Source organism: Canis lupus, chromosome 3 (assembly GCF_003254725.2).
Source record: "Canis lupus dingo isolate Sandy chromosome 3, ASM325472v2, whole genome shotgun sequence".
NCBI lineage: Eukaryota > Metazoa > Chordata > Mammalia > Carnivora > Canidae > Canis > Canis lupus.
In genome coordinates this window covers 13,594,319-13,618,827 of record NC_064245.1, presented here as the reverse complement: position 1 = coordinate 13,618,827, position 24,509 = coordinate 13,594,319, and the positions used below count along the sequence as shown (strand labels likewise).

General features: G+C 37.9%; 1 protein-coding gene across 3 annotated transcripts in view; it reads right to left on the bottom strand.

Annotated features, from left to right (window-relative positions):
• ELL2 (elongation factor for RNA polymerase II 2) overlaps positions 1–24,509 on the bottom strand; it is a 72,843-nt gene that overhangs the window by 11,634 nt on the left and 36,700 nt on the right. For 2 of the 3 annotated variants that reach the window (XM_025436925.3, XM_049108197.1), the window contains 6 exons: positions 18,730–18,851; positions 13,531–13,694; positions 6,487–6,746; positions 3,244–3,368; positions 3,001–3,088; positions 474–1,044 (listed from right to left, as the gene is read on the bottom strand). In XM_025436925.3, the coding sequence (XP_025292710.1) occupies positions 474–1,044; positions 3,001–3,088; positions 3,244–3,368; positions 6,487–6,746; positions 13,531–13,694; positions 18,730–18,851 (1,330 nt within the window). Of the gene's footprint in view, positions 1–473; positions 1,045–3,000; positions 3,089–3,243; positions 3,369–6,486; positions 6,747–13,530; positions 13,695–18,729; positions 18,852–19,415; positions 19,437–24,509 lie in introns of those variants that run through there. The other variant, XM_025436926.3, reaches the window with a different exon arrangement.

Sequence of the window (24,509 nt, the reverse complement as noted above, 5' to 3'; positions counted from 1 at the left end):
AGAATTTGACATTTCCCCTGTGTTAATATTAATTAAGGCAGGGGTGACCCTGTTTCTTTGGCAAAGAAGGAAAAGAATTATTTTTATCACTAATTGCATGTCTGGTTAAATTAGTTCAAGACTGGCATATAATAGGTCATGTTGAGGTTGTGCAGTACCCTGACAGGGAAAAAAGCAACATAGCCTACCTTCTAGAAGAGGGTCTCTAGAGGATAATAAAGTCATTTTCAAATGTTATCGTCTTATTCTTAAATATAGAAACTGTTTAATAGTTTGCTAAAAAGAGACAGAAATCCACCACTGTTAAATGCAAGAAAAAAATCTGCTCAAAAGCACAACACTAAGATTAATAACAGAAGGTCATTTGATAAGAAAGCAATACTAGTTATAAACAGCATAATCTCTCACAATCATTAGTCTGCACTGCCCATCCACTGAACACATGCAGTTGGCTTTACAAGTGTAAAACATACCTTCATTGGAATCTGGACTGGAGTTGTTCAACTTGGCAATTTCCTCTTCTCTTTTAAGGTCCTCTTCCTTTTCTTCTGTCATCTCAATGTCATGCTTTTTAATTTGGTCCTTTTCCTTGTGTTTTTTAGACTTCTTTTTGGACTTTTTGTGAGACATTGAATGGTTTTCTTCCATAGGCTTTGGACACTGTAGTAGAACTGAACCAGGGGGTAAGGTTTCCAGAGAAGTCCTAGAGGTATATTTGTCTTGCTGGTCCTCATAGATACTACTGTTTTGACTAAAACTGTCAACAGGTAGGTCTTGAGTCCCCCGGCCTTCTGGAGTGCTAGGGGAATTGGAGTTAGAGTTTACAGTCTGAGGAGGATTAGAGACAGGCAGGTGGGTTGGAGGCAGCGGTGGAGGGGTAGGGATGGCAGCGGCTGCAGGGGGCGGCAGGAGGCCCGCAGCAGATTTCTCACTGGTGGGATTCAAATGGCCGTTTAATGTTGGCGGCACTCTGTTTGTCAGGTGAGATATTCGAGCTTTTTTATTCATTAAAGGATCAATGAAATCTGAATCTAAAAGCCGTTTCTGTAGGGGAAGGGAAGGAGAAAAAAAACGAGCCAGTTTGTATGACAACTCAACACATGCATCACCAGTTACCACATGAACAACGGAACGATTTTATTCATTCTTAAGTTTATCATCGGCATTGTGTTAACCATTCTGCAAGCTCAAGCAGGAACAGACAATCCACAAAAACAAAAGGGAAATAAATTTTCACGTCTAACATAAAAAAACAGAATCTGGCAAATATGTTTCTTGGAGTACTTTATACTTTCTGATCATAGAGCTGCACTCTTAAGTTCTTCGAGAGACTATGCCAATCTATGTGGACTATACCACTTCAGAGAGTATTAAATAGAGGTAACCTCCTTCCTCTGTGAGCCAGAGCTGACCTAGTTATATTGAGAAAGCGGAGAAAGCAGTTTGTACCATTTCACGCTGTCAGAACTAAGGGGAGGCAAAGGGCAATAAAAGCTTACACTTATTTAATCTCCTCTAATGTGTTAAGATGCTCCAGTTATAAATATTTTGGCTGTTATTTATTATTTCACTTGTCTTCAAATGGGAACAGGCAGCACTTTCAAAGGAATTTCTCTAAGTATCTCCATCGTTGATGCAATGCTATTCAGTTTCTTCCTTTGTAAGTATATCTCTTCAAAGGATTGGAAAGTTTAAGTCTCAATGACTAGTCCACTAAAATGATAAGGAATTAATTTCAAAAATTAAAAAAAAATTATGCTAGTGCTAGCCCAATCCAGCAACAATATTTAAATTGAAAAGGAAATTCAGATAGTTGAAAAGTACAAATCATATATCCAATGTAAAGATGTGGCCTAAACTTCAGCTGAAAGAAAATAATAGCTAATCATCCCATTAATTTATTCTGTTTTCAATTTAGTATCATCGATTTGGCAGCCATTACATAATTAGATCAGAGTACAAATAACTTCATGGTAGCTGGCATTAAAAGTGAGGCTTCTATAGACAATGTACACACAAGGACATAATTGCTTTTATTTTGTTCTTCCTCTGCTCCTCACAATAGGTTTCTAACAGTTTTCTTTCTTTCTTTCTTTTTTTTAATTTTTATTTATTTATGATAGTCACAGAGAGAGAGAGAGGCAGAGACACAGGCAGAGGGAGAAGCAGGCTCCATGCACCAGGAGCCCGACGTGGGATTCAATCCCGGGTCTCCAGGATCGCGCCCTGGGCCAAAGGCAGGCGCCAAACCGCTGCGCCACCCAGGGATCCCCTCTAACAGTTTTCAATGTATCAATAGCCTTTTGCCCACAGCATGCTTACTGTTCTCACACATGTTTTCAATCTCCTAATCCCTGGGAGGAGGGTCCAGAGAGAGGAGCACTTGATCAATAGCACTGGAGTAGATAGGTCTGTCTCATTGTCAGTCCCCGAACCAGGGAACCAAGGAATCACTTAGGGGAAACTTTAAGCTGGAAAGAGCTGAGGTCTAAATGGAGTACTGTGACTGGGATCTAACTGAAGAAAGTATGTTAAGGAGACCTGTATGAAAGAGAGATTTTTTTTTTTTTATTTGCTTGTTTTAAAAACATTTTCCCCCCAAAATAGTTTTCTTGAACATGTTTCAGATAGTATTAAATATCTTCTATTTTCTGTATAATCTGAGATAGGATATGGGACTAGGTAAATCTTCTAGTTAGTGACCTAATAGAAAAGGAGATAATCTTATAATACAATGTAAACTTTAAATATAGAAAAGCAAAGTAGATATTAAGCACTTTGTCAAACAGTGCTTGTGTAAGGAAAAAGAGGTCTGGGCTGTGAGCCGGGACCTGAATTCTAGACGGAGCTCTGCCGTGAACTAACTAGCCATGTGACTTTGGGTAGGCAAGCTATGCTGCTTCTCTGGGCCTCACTTCTCTCGAGCACAAATCAGACTACCTGAAGTAGGTGGCCTCTGAGGTTCATTTCAGGGCTATGATTATATAATTTTATGAATACCTGAGGAGAAGATGCAGTATCTCTACTAGGACATACAGGAGATTCTGAACGGCTGGTGCTGGCAGCATTCTGAGATGGATTTAGTTTTCTGTAAAGGATACACAGGTTCCAATTATGGAGAGAATCTTCAAATGCTCATGATAAAAAGTTTACCTTTGCTTCTCTCTTCCTTCTTAATGTCTTACAATAACGACTAAAATAATTACTTATTTGCACCATTTTTAAAGAAAAAAAAAAACTTACCTTGAGAGCACGGACTCTAATGACCGTCTGTCTAGTTCATTGTATCCAGGCCAGTCTCTTTGAAGCTCTTTAAAAACATAATCCTTTAAAGTATATGAGAGGTCCTTTGGATTCAGATTGGCTACCTGGTACATGGTGTGAAAACACAGCATTAGATCTTTTTGCTACTTTCTAACCCAAAACAGGCAACATTTTTGCATTTACAGTGAAAATAACTGTACCAATTGGTTCCAAAGGGACTGCTAGTTTTGCATATGCCAGATCTCAATAAATGCTGTTTGACTTCATTTGGGAAATTAAAACTTTGTATAAGTAGCTAAGTATTTTTTCCTTGAACATCCACTTCATGTCATATTTCTATTCCAACAGCCTACATTAGGCAAAGAGTGGAGGGAGGTTTATTTATTTTTACTTTTTTAAATCAGGTTTTTCTAGTTTTAGAGTTAGGTTTAACAACTTCATTATTAACTTCTGGTCTTTAACTCCATTACTTTTGAATCACAGTAAAAATCCTTGGTCATTTGTATTAAGTAGAAACCAAAGAGTGCCCAAATGTTGGGTTATAAACTTTCCCTTCAGTAATCAGCAGAAATTATCTCCATAAATAGTATCAATTCTGATGTCCTTGTCTGTCATTTCTTGGCTTGCTAAGGCTGCTTCTTGTAGTTGCCAGTTCTCCTGAAGATCCACTTATTCAAAGTCCTTGAAATTCCCGAAAACCAACAAATGGGAACATACAGCAAAACAACCCCCAAACTACTGTCATTAGTCAGCCAGTTTAATCTTAAGTGTAATCTTTTTCTATCGTGTAACTGCAATTCCTAGAGTGTCCAGGCCTAGATTCCATTAACGATACAAATGTATGAGTTCAGGTGCCAAACCAAGAGTCCTTTTTTAAGTCTGGCAGAAAGGCATCCTTCCTATCATTTCCTACCAGAATGGTCTTTTTAAATAACTTCACTTGTTTCTGTGTCTTTTTAAAAATAAAGTACTATCAAATATATCATGGTAGTTTATGCTTTTCTTACAGCTTAACATTAAGCTAATGTTAATGCTGTTTAATAAAGTAGAAAATAGTAGGCTTAGGATTCAAATTTGCAAATACATTAAGATGAGACACAACCAGATTTCTCAAAGTGGAAAAAATACCAACAATGCTTAGTTTTCTTATTATCCTCAGGACTACATAGACCAACAACACCCAGCCTCATCTCTAAGCTTCATAATGGGGCCTTGCCCTGCTTTCCTCCTCTTCCCTCTTTTTTCCTTATCTTTTTCTGTGCATTCTTCTCTATATGCTGGAATGCTTAGGACCTATTATCTGCCCTGTTTTCTTCATTGTCATCATCTCCTAAGATACTTCCTTCAGCCCTAGGCTTTCTTTTTCTCTTCTTATTTATTTAAGTAATCTCTACACCCAGCGTGGGGCTCAAATTCAAGCTCCTGAGATCAAGAGCCATAATGCTCCTCCAACTGAGCCAGCCAGGTGCCCCAGCTCTAAAGCTTTCAATAGCCAATTGATACGCTGCTATCTCCCAATTTATAACTCCAGTTCCAACTATCTTCCGAACACCAGACCCTTACATGTAACTAATGAACATCTATCACCATTTGGATATGTCTAAGAGACACCTTCCAAACAGAATTCCTGATTCCCCTCCATACACTTGTTCCTTTGCCATCCCTCTCATCTCAGTCAATGGCTCAGTCTGAGTATCTGGGTATCCCAGACCAATGTATAGTCAGTGGGCTGGGTAAGAGTGCACACACTGGCATTTTTAAAAAGTTCTACAGAAGATTCTAACTTGCAGTTAGGATGAGACTGTGCTCTAGATTCTGCCAAATGATCAACACTAATGATACTTATGTCCCATTTGTGGCTGAGTTAAGCACACCTACTTTTAAAAATCTTTATTGTCTACATACATATACATAATCACATAACTACTGACACCAGTAGTAGCCTCTTCGTGAATAAATTGCCTTTGCCAAAAAAAAAAAAAAAAAAAAATTGCCTTTGCCATCATTTTGTCATCTTATCCTCCAACCTAGGAGATCATTTACAACGTTTCTGTAGATTCAGTCACCAGGTATTTTGTGATTTGTAACCTGAACCTCCCTCTGTCCCCAAATAAAAAATTTAAAGAAAACACATGCATTCTCATCTTTATTCATTCTTTCATCCTGTCTTTTGAGCTCTTAAAACTGTTATGTGACATATGGATTTAAATTAAGTTTTTCCAAAAAGTACTCAAGTAATTTAATTAAGATCCTTGAGAATGCCCAAGATGTTGGAGATTGATTAATCCAGAACTGGAAATTTTGGTTTTATTCTTTCAAAACATTTTAGTATCATGACTTGAATGTAAGGGAATAGGTGAAAAAAGGCTTAAAAGTGTTATTTTTTGAATTAATGAAAACCTGTAAGTCTGTATTTTTTAATGGTGAAATTTAAGAACTTTGGAAATGTTACTGCTTTGGAGAAAAGTATCTTTTGATTCGAATGCTAATCAACATTTATGACCAAAAATCAGTATGAAAGTATAGGAAGTTATAGTCTGACAAATTAGTGACTTCAAAAAAAAAAAAATTCATGATCTGCTTTTACACTTGAAGTTTGCGATATTAAGGTAATTGATCAAAGCTAATACTCATTCATATCCCTTAATGAAGACAAGTGAATGATCTCAGCATTCTCAGTGGTAGGAAAAGGCAGAGTAAAGAAAGAGTGTGCAGGGCAAGACGCATTTAAAACTGGTAGGTAAAAATATTCTAGTTTATACCAACCAAAGACTGATACAACCTCACATACATAAATGAATCAATATTACAGCAATAGTTTAGGTGATTCAAGACCAAAAAACAGACAACAAAAACTTCTTACTTTTTTTTATGGAATTTCAGAGCAAAATTTGTTTAATCCAATTTTAGTATATGTGCTGCCGAAGCAAGCACAAAATTTGTTTAATCCAAATGAAGAAAATGACTTGAACTTAATTTTTTTTTAAAATTCAACAATTCAGTACCCTCTAATTTATAAAACCTACTAGAGATACCTACAGTTCAATTAGTTTTTAATTAAATGTTTAAAATAAGATGACTTAGTATTCAAGAGTTATAATTAATACACCATTGATCAAGATAATCCTGAAATTTCTCTACCTCAAATAACAATAAGAAGACTTTTAAAATGAGCTTCTCAACAAGAAGGTACAGGGAAGGAACTCTCTCCATGTGTCTCACCTGTTGCAGAATTGCTCCGAGGGAGTTCTTGTCTTTTTGATTGACACCATCTTTCTGCAGTCGAGCCAACAGCTCAGGTTTCTTATAGGCCTTCAGTGCCAGTAAGTGAATCACTCTGTCCCTATATGGCCGCTGAGAAACACTGCTGCTGCTGTGTGTTTTTCGAATCGTATTTGCAGGATTCATGGGGGTTGACCGTTTTCTCTCAGGTACTGCATCTGAAACAGCTTGAGGTGCTTTCCGAATTTGCACTCTTTTCCCTAAAGTCCAGGGGAAATGACATTGTTACATATTCGCAGGTAAGAACATAATGAGCATCTCAGTTTCCTCAACTCTGATTTAGGTACTTCTTTATATCTGGAGGGAATTAAGGCTACTTTATTTCAGTTTTTACTTTAAAGAGAGTATACAAACAGAAAGCATTTTGAAAAAATGGCCTAAAATTATGGATTTGACATTGTTTTGATAGAACCATTTATTGGAATAAATATGTATATAGACTTATTCTGGTCACTTAGCTACATATGGTGCATTAGTGAAACACACTGTAGCAACAGACTAGAAATTTTAAAGTCCTAGGTAGTTCATATTAAGTGGAAATAAAGTAATTTCCATGTTTTTCTATGCTATTTACAGAACTTAAATCTACATATTATATGTCATTTATTTGGCAGACATGAATATAGCAAATGTGAAACATGAGAAATACTTGTATTTCACTAAGAACCTAGTTTTGGCTGAGCTGGGAAATTACTTTAATCTCACGGATTCAGAAACCACAAAGAGGGGAGTCAGGGCATTATTTGAAGTCAACACCCAGAAGGGCATACGCTAGACATACTCCTTTTTAATAAGCCATAACAAATTTTAGGAGTCAAAAACCAAAACCAAAACCAACACCAATCAACCTCAAAACAGTCTGAGAGGGCCAGACAAGCAGACATCTCTACTGCAGGGCTAAGACTACACAGGTGAATTAGAGCAACAGAAAATGGCAAAAAGGAGGCCTTCACATCATTCCTGCCATGCAACTGCCATTTGGTAATTAACCCATTTTCTGCTTATACTTAACATTGGTAAGTGGCAAGTGGCTACTTCTAGAAAATATTTGCGGGCTGAAGTGACCTGGATACTATGTGGATGTGTAGAGCCATTAGGACATAGCTTGTCACTGACAAAACCTGGTAACCATTGCTTGCTGAAGAAAAAACCAGAATTAAAATGTTTAAGACCCTCATTTTATAGTTTCTAAGGTGGAATCTTTTAGCACCTTTAGTACACTCTAAACCTCCAGCTGTGCCCTCTGGTTAAAGAGTAAGGGGAGCTGGTAATGACATACAATGTAGGGCAAGTGCATCTGGAACAATACTAGCAAGTAGAATCAATGGGTAAGTAAAAGCAGTCTCTTAAGTGCTGTGGTCTGTCTGGTCTGGTCTGGTGTGAAAACGGCTTAATGGGGCAGGAGTTTTTACTGAACAGTAATTCTGTCCATACTGGGGTCCTGAGGCCTAGCCAGAGGTGCTGTTTGTTTGACACAATCCTGTCTAGAATAAAGGGGAAAGGAAATATCTCACTGGCTCTTGTATTTCTCTACTGTCCGGACATAATGAATTGCAAGTATCGGATCAAAATAGTGCACAACAAAGGAACTCAAAATTAAAGGAACACTGCCCAGTGATAAGAAAAGTTATTAAGGTACCTAAGATTTAGATCTGGTTTCTGTAGTTTTCTTAATTTAGAGATAGCTAGATCAGTGTCAGATGGGCAGGGAACTAATATTTACCATGAACCAATTACGTGGTGGTGTGGGGACACGGTGCTAAAAACCTTTATACACATTAAGCCTCACAGTAACCTGACAAAATAGGCATGGTCATGTCACAGATGAGAAAACTGAGGCTTTCAATGGGATAAGCTCAGATGGTAAAGTGCTCAATTAGCATTTGAAAGGGTCCTGTTATTAGTATCCTAGTTTTCCTACATGTACTTCTTTGTGGGAAAGGTTTTTTTTTTTTTTTTTTTTTTTTTAATGAACAAACACCTGATGTCTGCCATTGCTTCATGTTAGGCTGTAAGCTGCACATGGGCAGGGCTGTGGCTGATTTGTTCCCTAGCAGACTTTGAATCAGTATTTGATGACTAGCAAAGTGTCAAAGTGAATGTCAGTAAGGTAACAAGTAGACAGCAGAGGAGCCAGAATCAATGTGGTATTCCCACATTGCCAGGATCTGAAGAAACACTGAAAGTTCTAATGTGACAAATGCAAACCTTTCAGTCTACCACTTCTCAGTTGTAACGGTATTAACAAACAGTACTGTTCCCTGGAATTTTAATAGGAAATTTGTGTGTGGGGGAATAAAGCCAGGGTCACAAAAGTTTAGGAAATGCCTATAAATTCCACACTTCCCTCCTCTTTGAGACCTGTAGCTTCTACTTCCCCAAACAAAGCTGACTATGGAACCCTCCCCACCACTCTTCTCTAGGGAGGAGTGGACAGAGAATGTTTTTTAGCTAGGCTCACACATACCATGTTTGATCTTTTAGAATGAATTTAAGCCAGAAAGGAAGGCAAATAAAAATAGAAACAAAAACTGACAGTACTACCAGTGTGTTGCAGGCTGCCCTCCCTCCTCTGTGTGTCTGACCCACCTCTGATCCTCAGTCTCAGGAGAGCCCCCAAGGTCTCCTGAGTTTACCCTGGCCCCTCTCTGAAGTAAGCACAGGGCAGACAAATAAGGGAGGCTCATTTTGCCCCTAAGATGGGTGTAAGTATAATGTTCAACAAGAAATTAGAATCTGGTCAGGGATATGACAGCAGTGGAGTCTCACCTGGGGCCTAATGCTAAGCTGTTACTGGTACATGAATCTCCTAAACCCTAGTACCCTCACTCTACCTTTATCTCATTTTTCCTTTTATCTTTTATTTATTTATTTATTTTTTTAATGTAAGCTCTATGCCCAACTTGAGACTTGAACTCAGGACCCAGAGATTAAGAGTTGCATGTTCTACTAACTAAGGTAGCCAGATGCCCCACTCTCTTTTTTCCTTTAAATGGATAGAGCAATCCAGGCACACTGGGCCAAATGAGTTTTATGCAAAGATCACTTGTTTGTTGCCTCCCCATTAGTCTGTGCCTATTCAACCAGGAAGGAGTCCTCTGGTTTAAGGTAAGACAAGCTATAGATGAAAAAAAATCAGTGCTCTAAATAGTTACAGAACTGAGATGCTAAAGGAAAAATAGAAAAGGCAAGAAAATGTCAGGTTCAAAGTGGGCAGAAAGCTTTATTTTTATTTTTTTACATTTGCCTCAGAAAAGACCTTCTAATAAAGCCGGTGGGAGAACCTAATTCTCTTCCCAGACCCAACTGCTAATCAATTCCCTGGGCTCCTTATATAAACAGCAGCAGTGGGTCTGACAGTTGGGTAACCTGGGACTATATCTGAACCACTGTTTCATAACAAGGAGTCCACTTCTAGCATCTCCATTTAATATGAGATGGTAAAAGTATTTATCCCTCTGTCTAGAGGCTCTGAGTAAACAATCTAAAAGGAAGTTGTTAAAACAGTACAATAGAAAGAGAGCAGGGGCTGTAGCCATCTTCTGCGGTTGTTTTTTCTGTTCTGTGGAACCTGACCAGAAGCCCTGGCAACACTGACCCAATGCTTTAAAAAAAACTGGCAGGACCTTGATGATGGGGTGACTGTCATCATTAAATACATAATCCACTGCAAAGGAAATCATCTCCACCATTTGACATTTATGCTCTTTTTTCCCGTGAAAGGTTCATTATCTAAATATATATATACCTAATAGTCACAAAATGTTAGAAATACAAAGGACCTTCGATGTTATCCAGTTCAAATACCCCTTATATAATAATTGAGAAAATTAAAGTCCACAGATGTTAAATGATTTGTCCAAGGTCATTCACACATGTATCAACCCATTATAAATAAAGAGGATTGGGGGGGGGTGTTGGAAAATTGGAAAAAGAATCCTAGAAATTAGGTTGTTTGGGTTTTGTTTATACACCTAAATAAATATTAGCATGTAATAAAAATTTATAATTCAATAAAGTTCCAGAATTTAGGTAGAAATCAGTGAGCAGACATATTGGTAAATGGAAGCAGTGGTAATTAGTGATAGGAGTTTTTTTTTTTTAAAACAAAGTGAAAGGATTGTAACACAACAGTACTCACCACTGATATAAATGTCACGACTAGAAGTGGAAATATTCTGAAGGACTAATGGTGTTTCCCAGGTTAAAGACTCTCCTGCCCCCCACACATGCAAAATAGAGTTTGTATTTTTTCAGTCTACAAGAGTTGTAAAAGCTCATATTCCTGGGTGACCCTTAGAGTATAGTCTTTATCCCCTTAAACAGGGCTTGTGCCCTAATTCAACTGCCAGAGGCTTGGCCTGGAATTATGTCAACCACAACCTTTCAGTGAGACCAGAATTATTCCTATTTGTCTTCTACCTGGGCTGACACTGATGAGAGAAGCCTTGTTCTGCTGATATTTCTAAAGGTGGCAAAGGTGAGCTCCTGGTATCATTTCATATTATATACTCAATGATGAGCTAAAGAGGTATCTCCTATTGTCTTAAGAAAATAATACAATTTGTTAAAAGGCCAAATCTGTATCATTTGCTATTTGTTGATACCAATTACATGACACATAAAATGGAGATGTAATCATAACCTCCCTCATGGGATGGTTTTGAGATCTGAGTGAGTAACTTCATGTATAGTGCTAACCAGTGTCTTGTGCACAGCAAGCTCTCCTTAAGTGTTGGGTAATAGTACTGAAGGCTGAATGACTAGCATTTAAAAGAAATGAATGAGTCATATAGTCCTGAGGTACTAAAAAAAAAAGCAGGCAGTTACAAATTGAGCCACCTCAAAGGAAAGAAACATGGTAAAGGACTAGCAATGGGTAAGATTAGAAGAAAAAGGTCAAAACATGCCATAACAAAGTAAAAACAAAAAAAAATCAAAGTTTTGAATTCTGAGGTGAAGAAATGAAGGCAGTCCAGGGACAGCAATAAAAATAATTAAAGGGTTGGTATACAGACCATCTTAAGAAAAGTTAAAAGGAGCTGGGTTATGTGACGCATAGGACAAAAGGCCAAAGAGGTTAAAGACAAGATGGAGGACCAGAGAAGATCGATGTACTGTGCTGGTGAGTGACCAGGGCACCGAGAACCCAGCAGAGTGCAGTATACTGGCTGGCAGGGACTACGGCAGAGACAGCTCATGGGGCAAATGCATGTGTGTGCATAGGAAGGCAGGCTAACCTGTCTGAGAATGGGATGGATGTAATATGGCTCAAGTTTAAAGTTTAGATAACCTCAAATTTTACATGGTCACTCCTAAAAAATGTAAAAAAATTGTAGTGCCTTGAAGAAACCCTGCAAGTTCTACAGTTCCTGTACTATTAAGAAGAGCATGCATTAGATGATTATGGGTGTGGAAAAATCTGCTGTGTAACATGCTGTGCAGATAAACTATACCTGACCCTATCAAAACAGACACATTCGTGACCAGAGGGGATGCCCAAGGGTCATTCAGTAGAAAGATACAGTGGTCACTGCTGATTGGCAAACTTTGGAATAAATCAAGGTAAAGTTTTTCAGCTAGTTCTGTTGAGACAAAAATATCATTTTGATGGCTTCAGTCTTCTATTCCTTTATCAAACACACCAACTTGTCTCACTGTTTATAAAATGGTGGTACTGGACAGAATAAAAAAATACTTTCAAAGCAATAGGGACAGCAAGTTCATTGTTCATACTTAAATTTAACTGTGGTACATCTTGTACATTTCAAAAACAATTTGAGATTTAGCCTATTGCAGAGAAAAGTTACTTGTGAGAATAAAGAGCAAGAAAGGAGGTTGGAAGTTGTTACCTCATTCAGCAGGAAAGGGAAGATGAAAAATCTCACTGCTGGTAACTTACTGGGTTGGGACTGGACCCCGTGGGTACAGATACCTGGGGAAGCCATGAATTGTTGTTAAACCAAACTAAATGTATCTAAGCTAAGCACCAAGTCCCAGGAGCACTGGCTTTGTTCCAAAGAAATACTTATTAAAGACACCAGTGGAGTTTCTCAAAGCTGAATGTACTGTAGCTGGTCAGCAATGGGAAAATACAGAAGTAAAATTATACCAAGCCATGGAATGATGTTGATTAAAGAATTTGGTTATTCAAGAGACTGTTTTTATATGCATTTATATTTTCAAATTACTATCTTTCTATCATTTACCTATGATGACTTATGTTATTAAGCTGACCAAAGCCTCAAAGAGCTCATCTTCACTCCTGATAATTCTTCCTATTACTGTTAATAGTCACTGCCAATCAACTCTAAAATTGTTAGGGTCACTGCTCATAATGGAGAGACTCATCTTGCTGGTCAGGTCTTACTACCCTTCAGTCTGATGGATATTTGAGTGAGTTGATGATAAAGATGATGGGGCTGGGGCAGCTTCTTAATTAATGGAAAGATGAAGATGAGAATCCGTGAATGACATCACAAGCTAGGTACCAAAAAGGCATCACCCTCGTGCTTTGCTATAAGCACGTTTTATATTTTGCAATAAGAATTCCTTGTGCAGAGATCCTCTGAAATTCTACTAATGGAAAAACTCTTAACCTTAAAATCTACTAATAGATTTTACTGTAAAAATAACCCTACAAATATGCCAAACAAGACCTATACAGTCCATCATTGAATACATTGTTCAGTGTCAAAGAACACACAACGGTACCACTATCACAAACTTACATAGCAAAGTAACAGGACCGGATCCCAACATTGTAAAAGTAACAAAGGATTCCAGATTTATGAAAGTAGAACTTTTCTATCTGTTCAGTTTATTATTGGTATAAAGAGAACAGATGATTTTTGACTATGTTATTCAAAATGTTCTGGAAACTAATTCTGTGTTAATATTAAGTTAGTATTACCAGTATTTACCTACAGTGGTCTTGAATTATTCCAATCAATCAGTGAGAAGGAGAACGATATCTATACAAACCTACATATGGTCCACCGGGTTTGATAACTTTTGTGCTTCGGTTGCGGGATTCCTCCTCTGCCTGGGTCATTCTTTCTCGTGTCATCTGATACGAGTCGTTTGTTGCACACACTGTAATTTTATCTTGTATAAATCCCAGGCAATTGAGCTGGGAGGCTCCAGAGCTGTCAAGTAAGACGATGGCTTTGTTATGAGATATCCCTCATTTTCCACAATAAAGGCAAGTGAGAACTGTATAATTCTAAAATCAGTAGCCCTAATAATAGCTTTGCAATTTGGAAGTAACTAATATTAATAATTCAAAATGCTGAAATGTAAAATATTTAAATTCCTTTCCATTCTATAACCACTTCCTTCCCCCTACACTTTTAATAGGTAAAACTCTTAGAAGCCCAATCTGTAAAATTTTGGATAAAATTAGTATTTGTATTGAGGACCACAGACTCAATGAGCACTGTAGATCTTTCATTTTATAAAAAATTATCTACCACTGATATGAAAAATGTTTAAAGTTTACTTTTAGAGGAACCATAATATGCATGCTTTAGAACTGACTAGATGAAACAGACCCACTGTAATGCTATCTTTAATAAGATAATTTATTTTCAGGCAAAATATTGCCAAACATTTACGATTTATTATTAGCCCAAATATCTTAAACATTCGTAGACTCTATTTACCATTTTGTTAAATCTCTACATAAGATGACCTGTTTGTGTGTGTGTGTAATATTAAAGAAAGTACTGGTCAAGAGATTTTTATAAATATTTTTTGAAAAACTCTTATTTAAAAAAATTATGAAGCCCAGAAGATGGCTCTATTTCAAAGTATTACGCTAATATTAAGGGATCATGTTATCTTTTTAAAATTTATATATTTATTTTAAAGATTTTATTTATTTGAGAGAGAGTGAGCAAAAGACAGAGCATGAGCAGCGGCAGGGAGAGATGAGGAGGGGAGAAGGAGACTCCTTTGCTGAGCAGGGGTCCCAAAGCAGGACTCAATTTCAGGACCCTGGGATCATGAACTGAGCCAAAGGTAGACAACTGACTGAACCACCCAGGTGTCCCTACACTGGTATTTTAAAAAGAAATTACTAGGCCTTAAAACAGACTGGAATATGGAAGTAATGAAAATGTCACTATAGCTCTGATACTCTATTTCCAAACTAGCTTTGTTATGATGCTAAGAAATAGGATAAAATTTTTATAAATTTCTAATAACTGTATAAATGCTATTTAAAAAAACAGTTCAATAATCTCAAAGATATTCATTAGGCAGGGAATAAATCTCAAAAGATATTTATTAGGCCAGGCAATATGTGAGGGTCAGACTGAGACCAGGACTAAGACAGATGTGGTCATTTCAAGGAGCTGTCTAGTGCGTGACAAGGATGAACATACTGGAAATTATGACACAGTGTGGCAAATGGCAGGGGGGCAGGGAACCCCCAGGAAGGTACTTCACTTGGATCATGGACAAGGCAAAGGCTTCCTAGAGGGAGTGATGCCGAAGCTGATCTAGAGAGATGTCTACAGGGGCTGTGGGGGTGTGGGGTGGGGAGGGAAAGACATTTTCTGGGAGGAGAACTAACCTGTGCTGCCCTAGGAGAAGCAAGGAGGAAGTTTTCAGTTTGGCCAAAGAAAGGTGAAAAGGACAATTAGAGATGAGGCTGAAGGGCATGAGAAGAAGATCACATAGGGCTATGGAGGATTTTGGACTTAGTCCCAAGAAAAACAGAGGCTGAAAACAGGGGAGAGAAAATATCTCATCCTGGATGAAATATCTGGATCAGTTTGGATGAAGAACAGATTGGGAGATAGAGGGCACAAAAGGGAAAGCAGGAGACCACTTAGGAGGCTACTGATGGATTACTGGCAAGGAGAGCTTGAACTGGTGTGGGGCAATATGAATGCAGAAGAGTAAGCGGATTCCAGACATAGTGAACAGAAAAAACTGACAGGGTTTGGAAGTGATTAGCTGCAGGTAGAGATGGAAACAAGTTAAAAGATCATACCCAGTCTACTAGGTGTGTGGCGCTACCATTTATTGAGGCACTGAGGTAGGGCTGGAAGAGAGAAAATGAATGCGGTGTTGGACATGGTGACTTTGAGGAAATGAAGAGAGGTCTAAGGAGGGAACCAACTGTGAAGAACACTAATATTTAAAATAAGCAAGAGGAAGATGAAAAGAAGACCAAGGAGGCTGAAAAGGTATAGCCAAAGAGGTAAGGGGAAATTCAAAGAGTAACGTGTCATGGAAGCCACTGGAATAGAATGCTTCAAGAATCAGAGTGGTCAACAGTGTAAAATGCTGGCAACAAGTCCAGGAGTATAAGGACCCACTAAGCATCCAGTGGATTCAGTGGCAAGGAGGTCAAGGCCCTGTTGGGGGAGCATGTTTCAGTTGAATGAAGCATGAAGCCAGATTTCAGAGTAAGTGCAATGGAAGTTGCTTTTGCTTTTCTTTTCATTTTTTTATGCAACACACTTGAGCATGTATGAATGCTGAAAAATCAGGGAAGCGAAGGAGGAAGGTCTAACCCTCAGAGGAAGCGGGATGGAGGAGGAGAAGTGGGAAGAAAAAGATTACGGTATGAAGTTCTGGTGGCAGGAAGTTTGAACTTCACCATCTCCTCCCCGGAAATTATTAATTTATTTATTGAGTAATTTAAATAGAGAGAACAAGCTCAACTTATTGCCAATCGTGATGAAGTTACAGCTTATACCATTCAAAGTCAAGAAACAGATCTATTAAACAAAATAGAGCTAAACCCTGTAGGCAAGAAGATACTCTCTAGGACTGTCCACTCATCCCCTTTCAACAGAGTTACCTTAGAAGTTTAATTTCTTTGACATATGCATGTAAGCATTCCTAGAGTCTTTATCTAGCCTGGCTCAGTTTCCTATAATAGGCATATACAAGGCTGTGAATGGACAGATTTAAAGAATTTTTGAAAGGTAATTTTAACTTTGGGATTTCCTCCATTTTAGATATGATAAAAGTGAGGTTCAAGGAGAAGTTGAACTATAGCAGAGACAAGATCCATGGGGAAAATAAAAATTCAATTGAACAGAAAAGGTGGAACACAAAATCATAAAAAAAATTTGCTTGCCAGGTTGAGAACTCAAAGTTTCAGGGCTTTTATTTTCACAGTGGCAAATTTCAATTTATACTTCTATAAAACCATTTTATAAAGCATCTTAAATCACACTTTCATAGTTGGATCATACTTTTATAAAACACACTTGGATCATACTACTGTCTTTACCCCAATTTTCTCACAATAACGGTTTCATTTTTCCTGCTGCATCATGTAGCATTTTGTAAGTGACTTTAAATCTTTCTCCAAACAAGCAAGGTAGAAATAAACACACAGGGTGTTTATGATCTAAGGAAGAAACCATATTACCTATGATGCTATTACTTGTTTTGTTTTTTTAAGATTTTATTTATTTATCATGGAAGACACAGAGAGAGAGAGAGAGAGAGAGAGAGGCAGGGACACAGGCAGAGGGAGAAGCAGGCTTCCTGCAAGGAGCCTGACGTGGGACTCGATCCTGGGACTCCAGGATCACATCCTGGGCTGAAGGCGGCGCTAAACTGCTGAGCCACCCAGGCTGCCCTATCACTTGTTTTAAAGAGGGGATTGTTCCTCAATAAAATTTCTAATGGGACATAATTGAATTTGAGGTCAAAGTGTTCTCACTATAATAAAGTAATTCTCTAAAGACAAGCATTATAAGTAATAGCACCACAACAATTTGAAATCGGTGTGTCCTGTGGTGTGTAAAGAACACCGGTCAGAACTGGACTCAGTTCTTATTCAGCCTTGTCACCAACTAACCAGCTGTGTAACTATGAATAAATCATCTGTGAAATGAAGGGGTTGAACTACACAATCACCAAGGACCCTTATACTTGATGATTCTGTAATCTTTTGCGATGCTGTCCCACAGTAATTTCTGTAATTGTGAAAATGTTCTGTATCTGTGCTGTCCATTATGATAGCCATTAGCCACGTGGCTACTGAGTCCATAATACGTGGTAAATTTGAGTGAATAACTAAATCTTAAATTTTATTTCATTTTTATTGATTGAAATGTAAATAGCCACATATGGCCAATAGCTATCACAGTAGATAGTATAGAGAAGCCTATATAATCTATAACATACACAATTTATACCAAAAACTTTATTTGGTGGTGGGCAACTTTTAAAAAGCAAAATTAACATTTACTCAGGGAAAATGGCATATAAGATAGAACAGAAACTTATTTAGTTACCCTAAATGGGAGCAGAAATTTAGAACTCTTTTAGTGAAGTATCTTATTTTGTACCTCTGCCTCCCAAGCTCCCTTGCAACATAGATTTCCTTTCCTTTCTCCCACACACACAGCAAGCGTGCACAGTTTCAAGTACTGCACAGATGAGAGATAGGGATGGATAGCCTGGGGCACTTTGGGCCAATTTCAATGTTCTCGGGATGTTGGGGGTTCTAAGGCCTTGTCTTTAACCACTGGCAGAACAAATTCCCCCTACTCAAGGCACCCATTCTTTAATCAGAAACAACCACAGCAAAGATGAGTCAAACAAGTAGCTTATTGTTTACGGAGGACCTAAGTAGATAAGGGTTCCATGGTACCCTGGGATGTGGGTGTATATTCTTGTCTTCCTCCCTCCTTCTTTTTCTTTTTAAATTAGAAGTGACTGCTATACTGAGGTTAATTTCTAGTTTCCATTATGTTGCAGCATGAGCCATTTCTGAAAATCTATCTTAAAACAAGGCTTGCACAGGGATGAAAGGCATATACAAGGTACATATTTTTTTTACTCCTTTACTCTTGAGTATGAACCCTGAGTATATATACTAAGGTACTCTTACATAAATACAGTGAATAAAAACTTAAAAAATTCTTAAGCTTGTTTTTTATTTGAAAAAACTGTTGTATAGATAAAAGAAAATCTATACCTTAAAAATTTCTGAAGGCAAGAACCTTACAATTTTTATGATTGTATCCCACAGTGACAAATATAACTACCAGCACATAGTAGGTGCTCAATTATTTCTAAATAAAAGAACTCTATAATTCAATTCAATAAACATTTATGGAATGACTATTATATATTTTATAGTTTAATTAAAAAAAAACTCTCAAAAAATTACTCTCCCTTCAGCATATCTTGAAAGGCACTTACCTGGAGAATGTTTGCTGGATGCAGTCAAAGCTGCCCTGAGGGTTGTCTTTACCCACATTTGACAAATAGAAGTTAAAAGTATGCACTTCATTGGGGGGATCATTCTTAGGAATTTTGACAAGCTAAAGTGAGGGGAAAAAGAGAAACATCTCAAAATATAAATCTGACAAACAATGATCTGATAACTGACTTAACTGTTTTTCAAGTGACCTTCATTTTTAATATGCAGGCCCTCTTGAACATTTAAATTACCAAATCATTGAAGGAATCAAGCAAGTACACCTAAAAATCACCACATCACTCTTATTTCCATTTTCTACCCTTAAGTGTCAGTAATCACTTCAGATCAATAAGAGAAACCCGCATTTCAAACTAGCAAATGATTACAGTTCACAGGGAAGAGTTATTCATCAATTTGCTAAAAAAGCTCTTTCTCTTTTGAGCTGCAAGGTTCTGTCTCTGGCTAGCATGCTCCTCCTGATGAATAGCTTCTAGATATTTAAATGATCTCTGAACAGAGTCTATGTCCCAATCTTTACCCTCTTATTATATGCACATTTCATTTTAATTCTTGCTTCTTTGAGTAGTATTTTTCAAGAATTACTAGCAGCATAAGGTGAATGCCATAGTTAACATTCACACCAAAACACAGAGGGGTATTTTTCTCTGCCTTAAGATTCTCTTACCCTCATGTTTACAGAATAGGGTCAGCAGCCTGGAAAGATGATTCTGTGGGGTATTCCAAAGCTGAGCCCCATGCAACACTGTGGAAAAGGCAAATGTTTTTTATGCTCTTACTCAAGGTTGTTTCTCTATTAGATGGGTAGCCCCCAAAGTGAAAGGACGGGGTTGCTCTAGATCACTGAGCCCCTGTATTAGGCATATTTTCCTGGTACATAGTAGGACCTCAGTAAACATCTGTGAATAAATGAACTGAAAACTTCTGTCTTTAAATGGCTCCACCCTTTCCAGCTCCTAAAACCTTTCTTTTGGATTTATAGGGGCTACCTTGGTGTAAGGTGATAATTTTATAAAAAGGATTCATTGGCAAGAATATAAAATATGATTTCCTGTTTTCCAGCCCCCCAATACACAGACACAGAGTCTTAGTAATTTAGGAGACGAGGAGGGGGATATTCTCCAGTTCTCATCCCCCCCCCACCCCCAAAAGCTGCCCTTTCCATTATGGTAAGATTAAGACTCAGAACTAACTGGCTGCGACAGACAGACATTCATGAATGCACTACTAAGCATTAGCATGTATAACTGGGCCACGCAGGACACCCTACAAGCAACTCTTACTTGCTCATTCTAAAAGACACCTAACCTTTGACCTAAGGAAAAGAGTTTGTTTGAAGTTACCAATTCCAACCACCACTGCCCACCTGCCTTCTCCACCCCAACCAAAACCAAAACCAAAACCAAAATGTAAACTAAGAAGGGAGATAATTTGCAGTGTCTAGTGCATAGCAGACATGCAATAAATGTTTGAAGGAATGAATGAACAAGGGGTAGAAATAAATAAAAAACATCTCTTCAGAGGAGATTTAGAATACTAACATAAAGATTTTACCGTAGGTAATGAATATTACATAATATACTCCATACAACCTCTGTCATCCATGAATTTAAATTATCTTTGACTCCTTATTTTAAATTAGTTCCAACTGCTAGAGTAGTTTTTTTTTTTAAAAGATTTTACTCATTTATTCATGATAGTCATACACATACACATACACACACACACACACACACACACGCAGAGACACAGGCAGAGGGAGAAGCAGGCTCCATGCACCGGGAGCCTGACGTGGGACTCGATCCTGGGTCTCCAGGATCACGCCCTAAGCCAAAGGCAGGCACCAAACCGCTGCACCACCCAGGGATCCCCCAACTGCTAGAGTAATAAGCTTCTACATTTATCATCTACTCTATAAATTATACCTTTTTTTGGTCCCTAAAGTTACTTTTATTTATTTCTCAAATTTTCCCCTAGCTCTAAAATGGTGGAACTTTGTGAGCAGGTCTTAATTTACTTTTCTCATCAGGCTGTCTTATGAGTTTGAGGGTGTGCAAACTGAATGCCTAGTTGGCACACATACACTGGTGAAGCAGAATGGGATGTATTACTTCTTAATCCTATAGAGGTATGGGAGAATGGGAGCTGTGTGAGACATAAGGGAACAGAAAGTCCACCTTCATGCTAGTGTGTAACAGCACTCCCTGACATCTGTCTGCTACTATATTTTGAAGAACAGCAAGGTTCTGCTGATAGAGAAGGAATGTGTATTGTAGGTCAAGCCTCCTTAAAGGCCCAGGAGAGAAGGTGGACAGGTAAAGAAGGTGTGAACACTTGAATGGAATCCTTTCTCCAGCTCTCACACACTTAACTTCCACTTTCCTCCCCCCTTAAGCCTCACATAGATGTGCCTAACCTGGGTGGGGAGATTTCCACAGTAGTTGCAGGCTCCTCTCCAGGCTAGGCTCTGGTTTCACTGGAGGTCTAAGGTCTTAACTCCTGTGCAGCCCAGGCCTGGAGATGCAGAAGCACTTCACCCAGCAAAGTATGGAAGACCGGCCCTTTGAGGAGTTTCTAAATTACATTTTTAAAAAGTGGAATTATACAGTTTTTTTCTATCTTTACTTTTCAAGAGTGACTAGACTTTTTAGTAAAATTCTATAAATGTTCAGTATCCTTTCACTAAAAACTTTTACCTTAATTACAGGAGTCCTTAAGCTTAGACGTATATGAAACAGAACATTTCAAGAAAGCTGTTATCAAACCTTTATAATAATTAAATGTAGACTTTTCCTTTCTTCTCATCCTCTAAACTGTGATTCTTCTGAAGTAATGCTTATACATTTTAAGGTAAAAATTATCTTCCTATACATTAAAAAATTTTTTAAACACACAACCAGAGTATCTTGTGTAAATATGGAAAGTTCAATAACAAAAATATCTTGTGTGAATTAATTATTGTGGGTGCTCCTTAAAATAATAGGGTCTGCCCTGATGGTGGGCATGGAGGGTTTTCATACTTTCTTTAAAAGTGTCTTGAATCGAAAAAACCCAAAACACTGCAGTCATTTAAAAAATATCAGAAACTGAATACAGAAGAATCAGATTTAAAAAGTTAAAAGCGTTTGGATCCCCACTGAAGCTTTTGGAAGTATGTGTTACACATGGATCAGAACAGCTGCTCTCAGTTTTGCAGTTTTGCCCCGCTGGGGACATATGGTCTGGGTGGGTACTACTGGCACCTTATAGTGCACAGGATAGCCTCCACAACAAAGAATTATCTAGTCTAAAATGTCAGTAGGGCCAACATTTAGAAACCATAGATTAAAAACAAAGGTAGATCCCTTAGGAAAGAAGTCAGAGAATTCTGACTTTAGTGACTATTGAATATTAATGAAGTAGAAGGAAAATTAATATCTTAGGATAAAAAGTTCCCAATTCATATCAAATGGAAGGAACCAACTTATTTGCAACACTATACCTTTTTTAAAACTTGTGATCAGACAATAATAAAAGACATATAAGTGCACCTGAGCCATATTTAAATTATATTTAGTCAGAGAGGGAATGAAGATTTAAGTACCTACGGAAAATTAATTTCTTCAACTTCTAAAGATCATAAAGTCAGCAAATAAGCAAAAGTACTTCTTTTGGAATGCCTATTTCATATATCAATTAAAAAACAGTGCTTAGAAAGAGATAATAATTTACTAAGAACTCTCAAAATGAGAAAGGACTGGTTCAGTATAAAGAAAATGAACCTGGGATCCCTGGGTGGCGCAGCGGTTTGGCGCCTGCCTTTGGCCCAGGGCGCGATCCTGGAGACCCGGGATCGAATCCCACGTCGGGCTCCCGGTGCATGGAGCCTGCTTCTCCCTCTGCCTGTGTCTCTGCCTCTCTCTCTCTCTCTCTGTGACTATCATAAATAAATTTAAAAAATTAAAAAAAAAAAAAAAAAGAAAATGAACCTTTGTAGTTATGGTCTCTGAGAATTCAGTTTTCCTAATGAGTTCCAAAACCCTCACCAGCAATAACAATGAGAAAAGACTGGTATAGTTTTCTTTCTTTCTTTCTTTCTTTCTTTCTTTCTTTCTTTCTTTCTTTCTTTCTTTCTTTCTTCTTTTTTTTGTCCATTACCCTACTTACTTAATTTATTTGGTATAGGTTTCAACCTAAAAGAAAAACAAAACAAAGTAACACTAATCTGGAGTGTTTGTAGTCCTCACCATTCCCCCTTAATTCTTATATATACATACCTCACAGGTAGATAAGGGTCTCAGGCTGCTAACTACCAGTGACAAGCAAGCTTTGTCCTCAGGTCTTTGGAAGAAAGGGAGCATGACAGAGAATGACAGCAGGATTCTCAACAATTTCTTCTAACCACTGTTCCACTATTCTATGGTGTGTGTCTAGGTGAGTATTATGCAGATTGGGGCAGAGACAGGCCTCAAAGCAAATCACATTCATTTTGGGACCCAGAGGTGAATTTTGATGTATACCATAGTATTTTTTCCAGCTATGGAACCGGGGTGGGGATGGAGGTTAAGGAATGACAATGAAACAGAGTTCTGAATTTCTATGTCACCTTTCCTCAGTGGTTTTCAGAGCAGCAGCAATGCAGATGGTATAGCCTGACTTAATCTCAGGCTTTTCCTGTAAAAGATCTGAGAGCAAGATGTTGCCAAGCAACTTTCACATCTTTAAAATCTCAAAAGCCTAATTTCCGGAAGGTGGTGTAAATTAGATACAAATTTTATTTCTACCAATAACTATATACTTAAAAATGAAAAAGATATAGGAAGGTGCTCTTATGTTCATAGCTGGTAAGTCTGCATAACAGTTTGGTCCCCATGGGCACTAATGCAAGAGACTTAATAAAAAAAGCAGGTTGTGTATGACAGAGCAGATGAGGGTGGATGAGTGGGAACTTCAGAACTAAATTATGGGGATCTCTGAGTGGACCAGAGCCTGTGGGACTGCTGAAGGCCACAGCTAAAGTAGGATTCGATACCTTGTCAAATCTAGGCCATTTCAGAGACTAGACTTTCGGGGGAACTTGGGGATACTCATCACTCCTCTCTCTGTATAGGAGCCTACTCCACAGCTTGTCTAGGTAGTAAAGCAGTAGTCAGTAGTCAGTTCTTTCTTCCAGGATGGTTACAAAGTATTTTCTTATCAACTGGCTTTTAAAATTATGGAATATGAAAGAGAGGGGGATCAATATGAAATGACTATTACTGGAAGCCCTAGGGTCAGCTTTGGGGGACTGGGCTACTGTTACAGGAAAAGAAATAACTGGGGTCTGATTTAGAAACAATCTTGGAAGAGCAACCCTTTGTTTGATAGGAATTTCTCAAGTTTATTTATAGTATTTTAAGCTTTTCCTGCAGGTCAGTGGAATACCATTATATTTTTGGGACACATGGTCTAATTGAAATTTTGAGCTAAATGCCTAATGAAATATTACTTAAAAATATCAAAGACCATGATTCCAAACAGTTTCTTATTCAAGACAATATAAAAATATACCACCATGTTCTGGGCAATTGGAAAAATAAATAATTTTTATTCCAAAAATGAGGGGGCTGAAAAACAAAGGCTTGGGACCATACTCCGTAGCCCTCCTTCCAAACTCCAGTCTGTCTCTGATAAAAAGCTACAAAGAAAGTTTCAGGAAAACTTTCAGACATTTATAATTACATAAACACTGTATACCAAGATGTTTAAGTCAAAACTTCTAATTATTCTGAGATACAAGCTC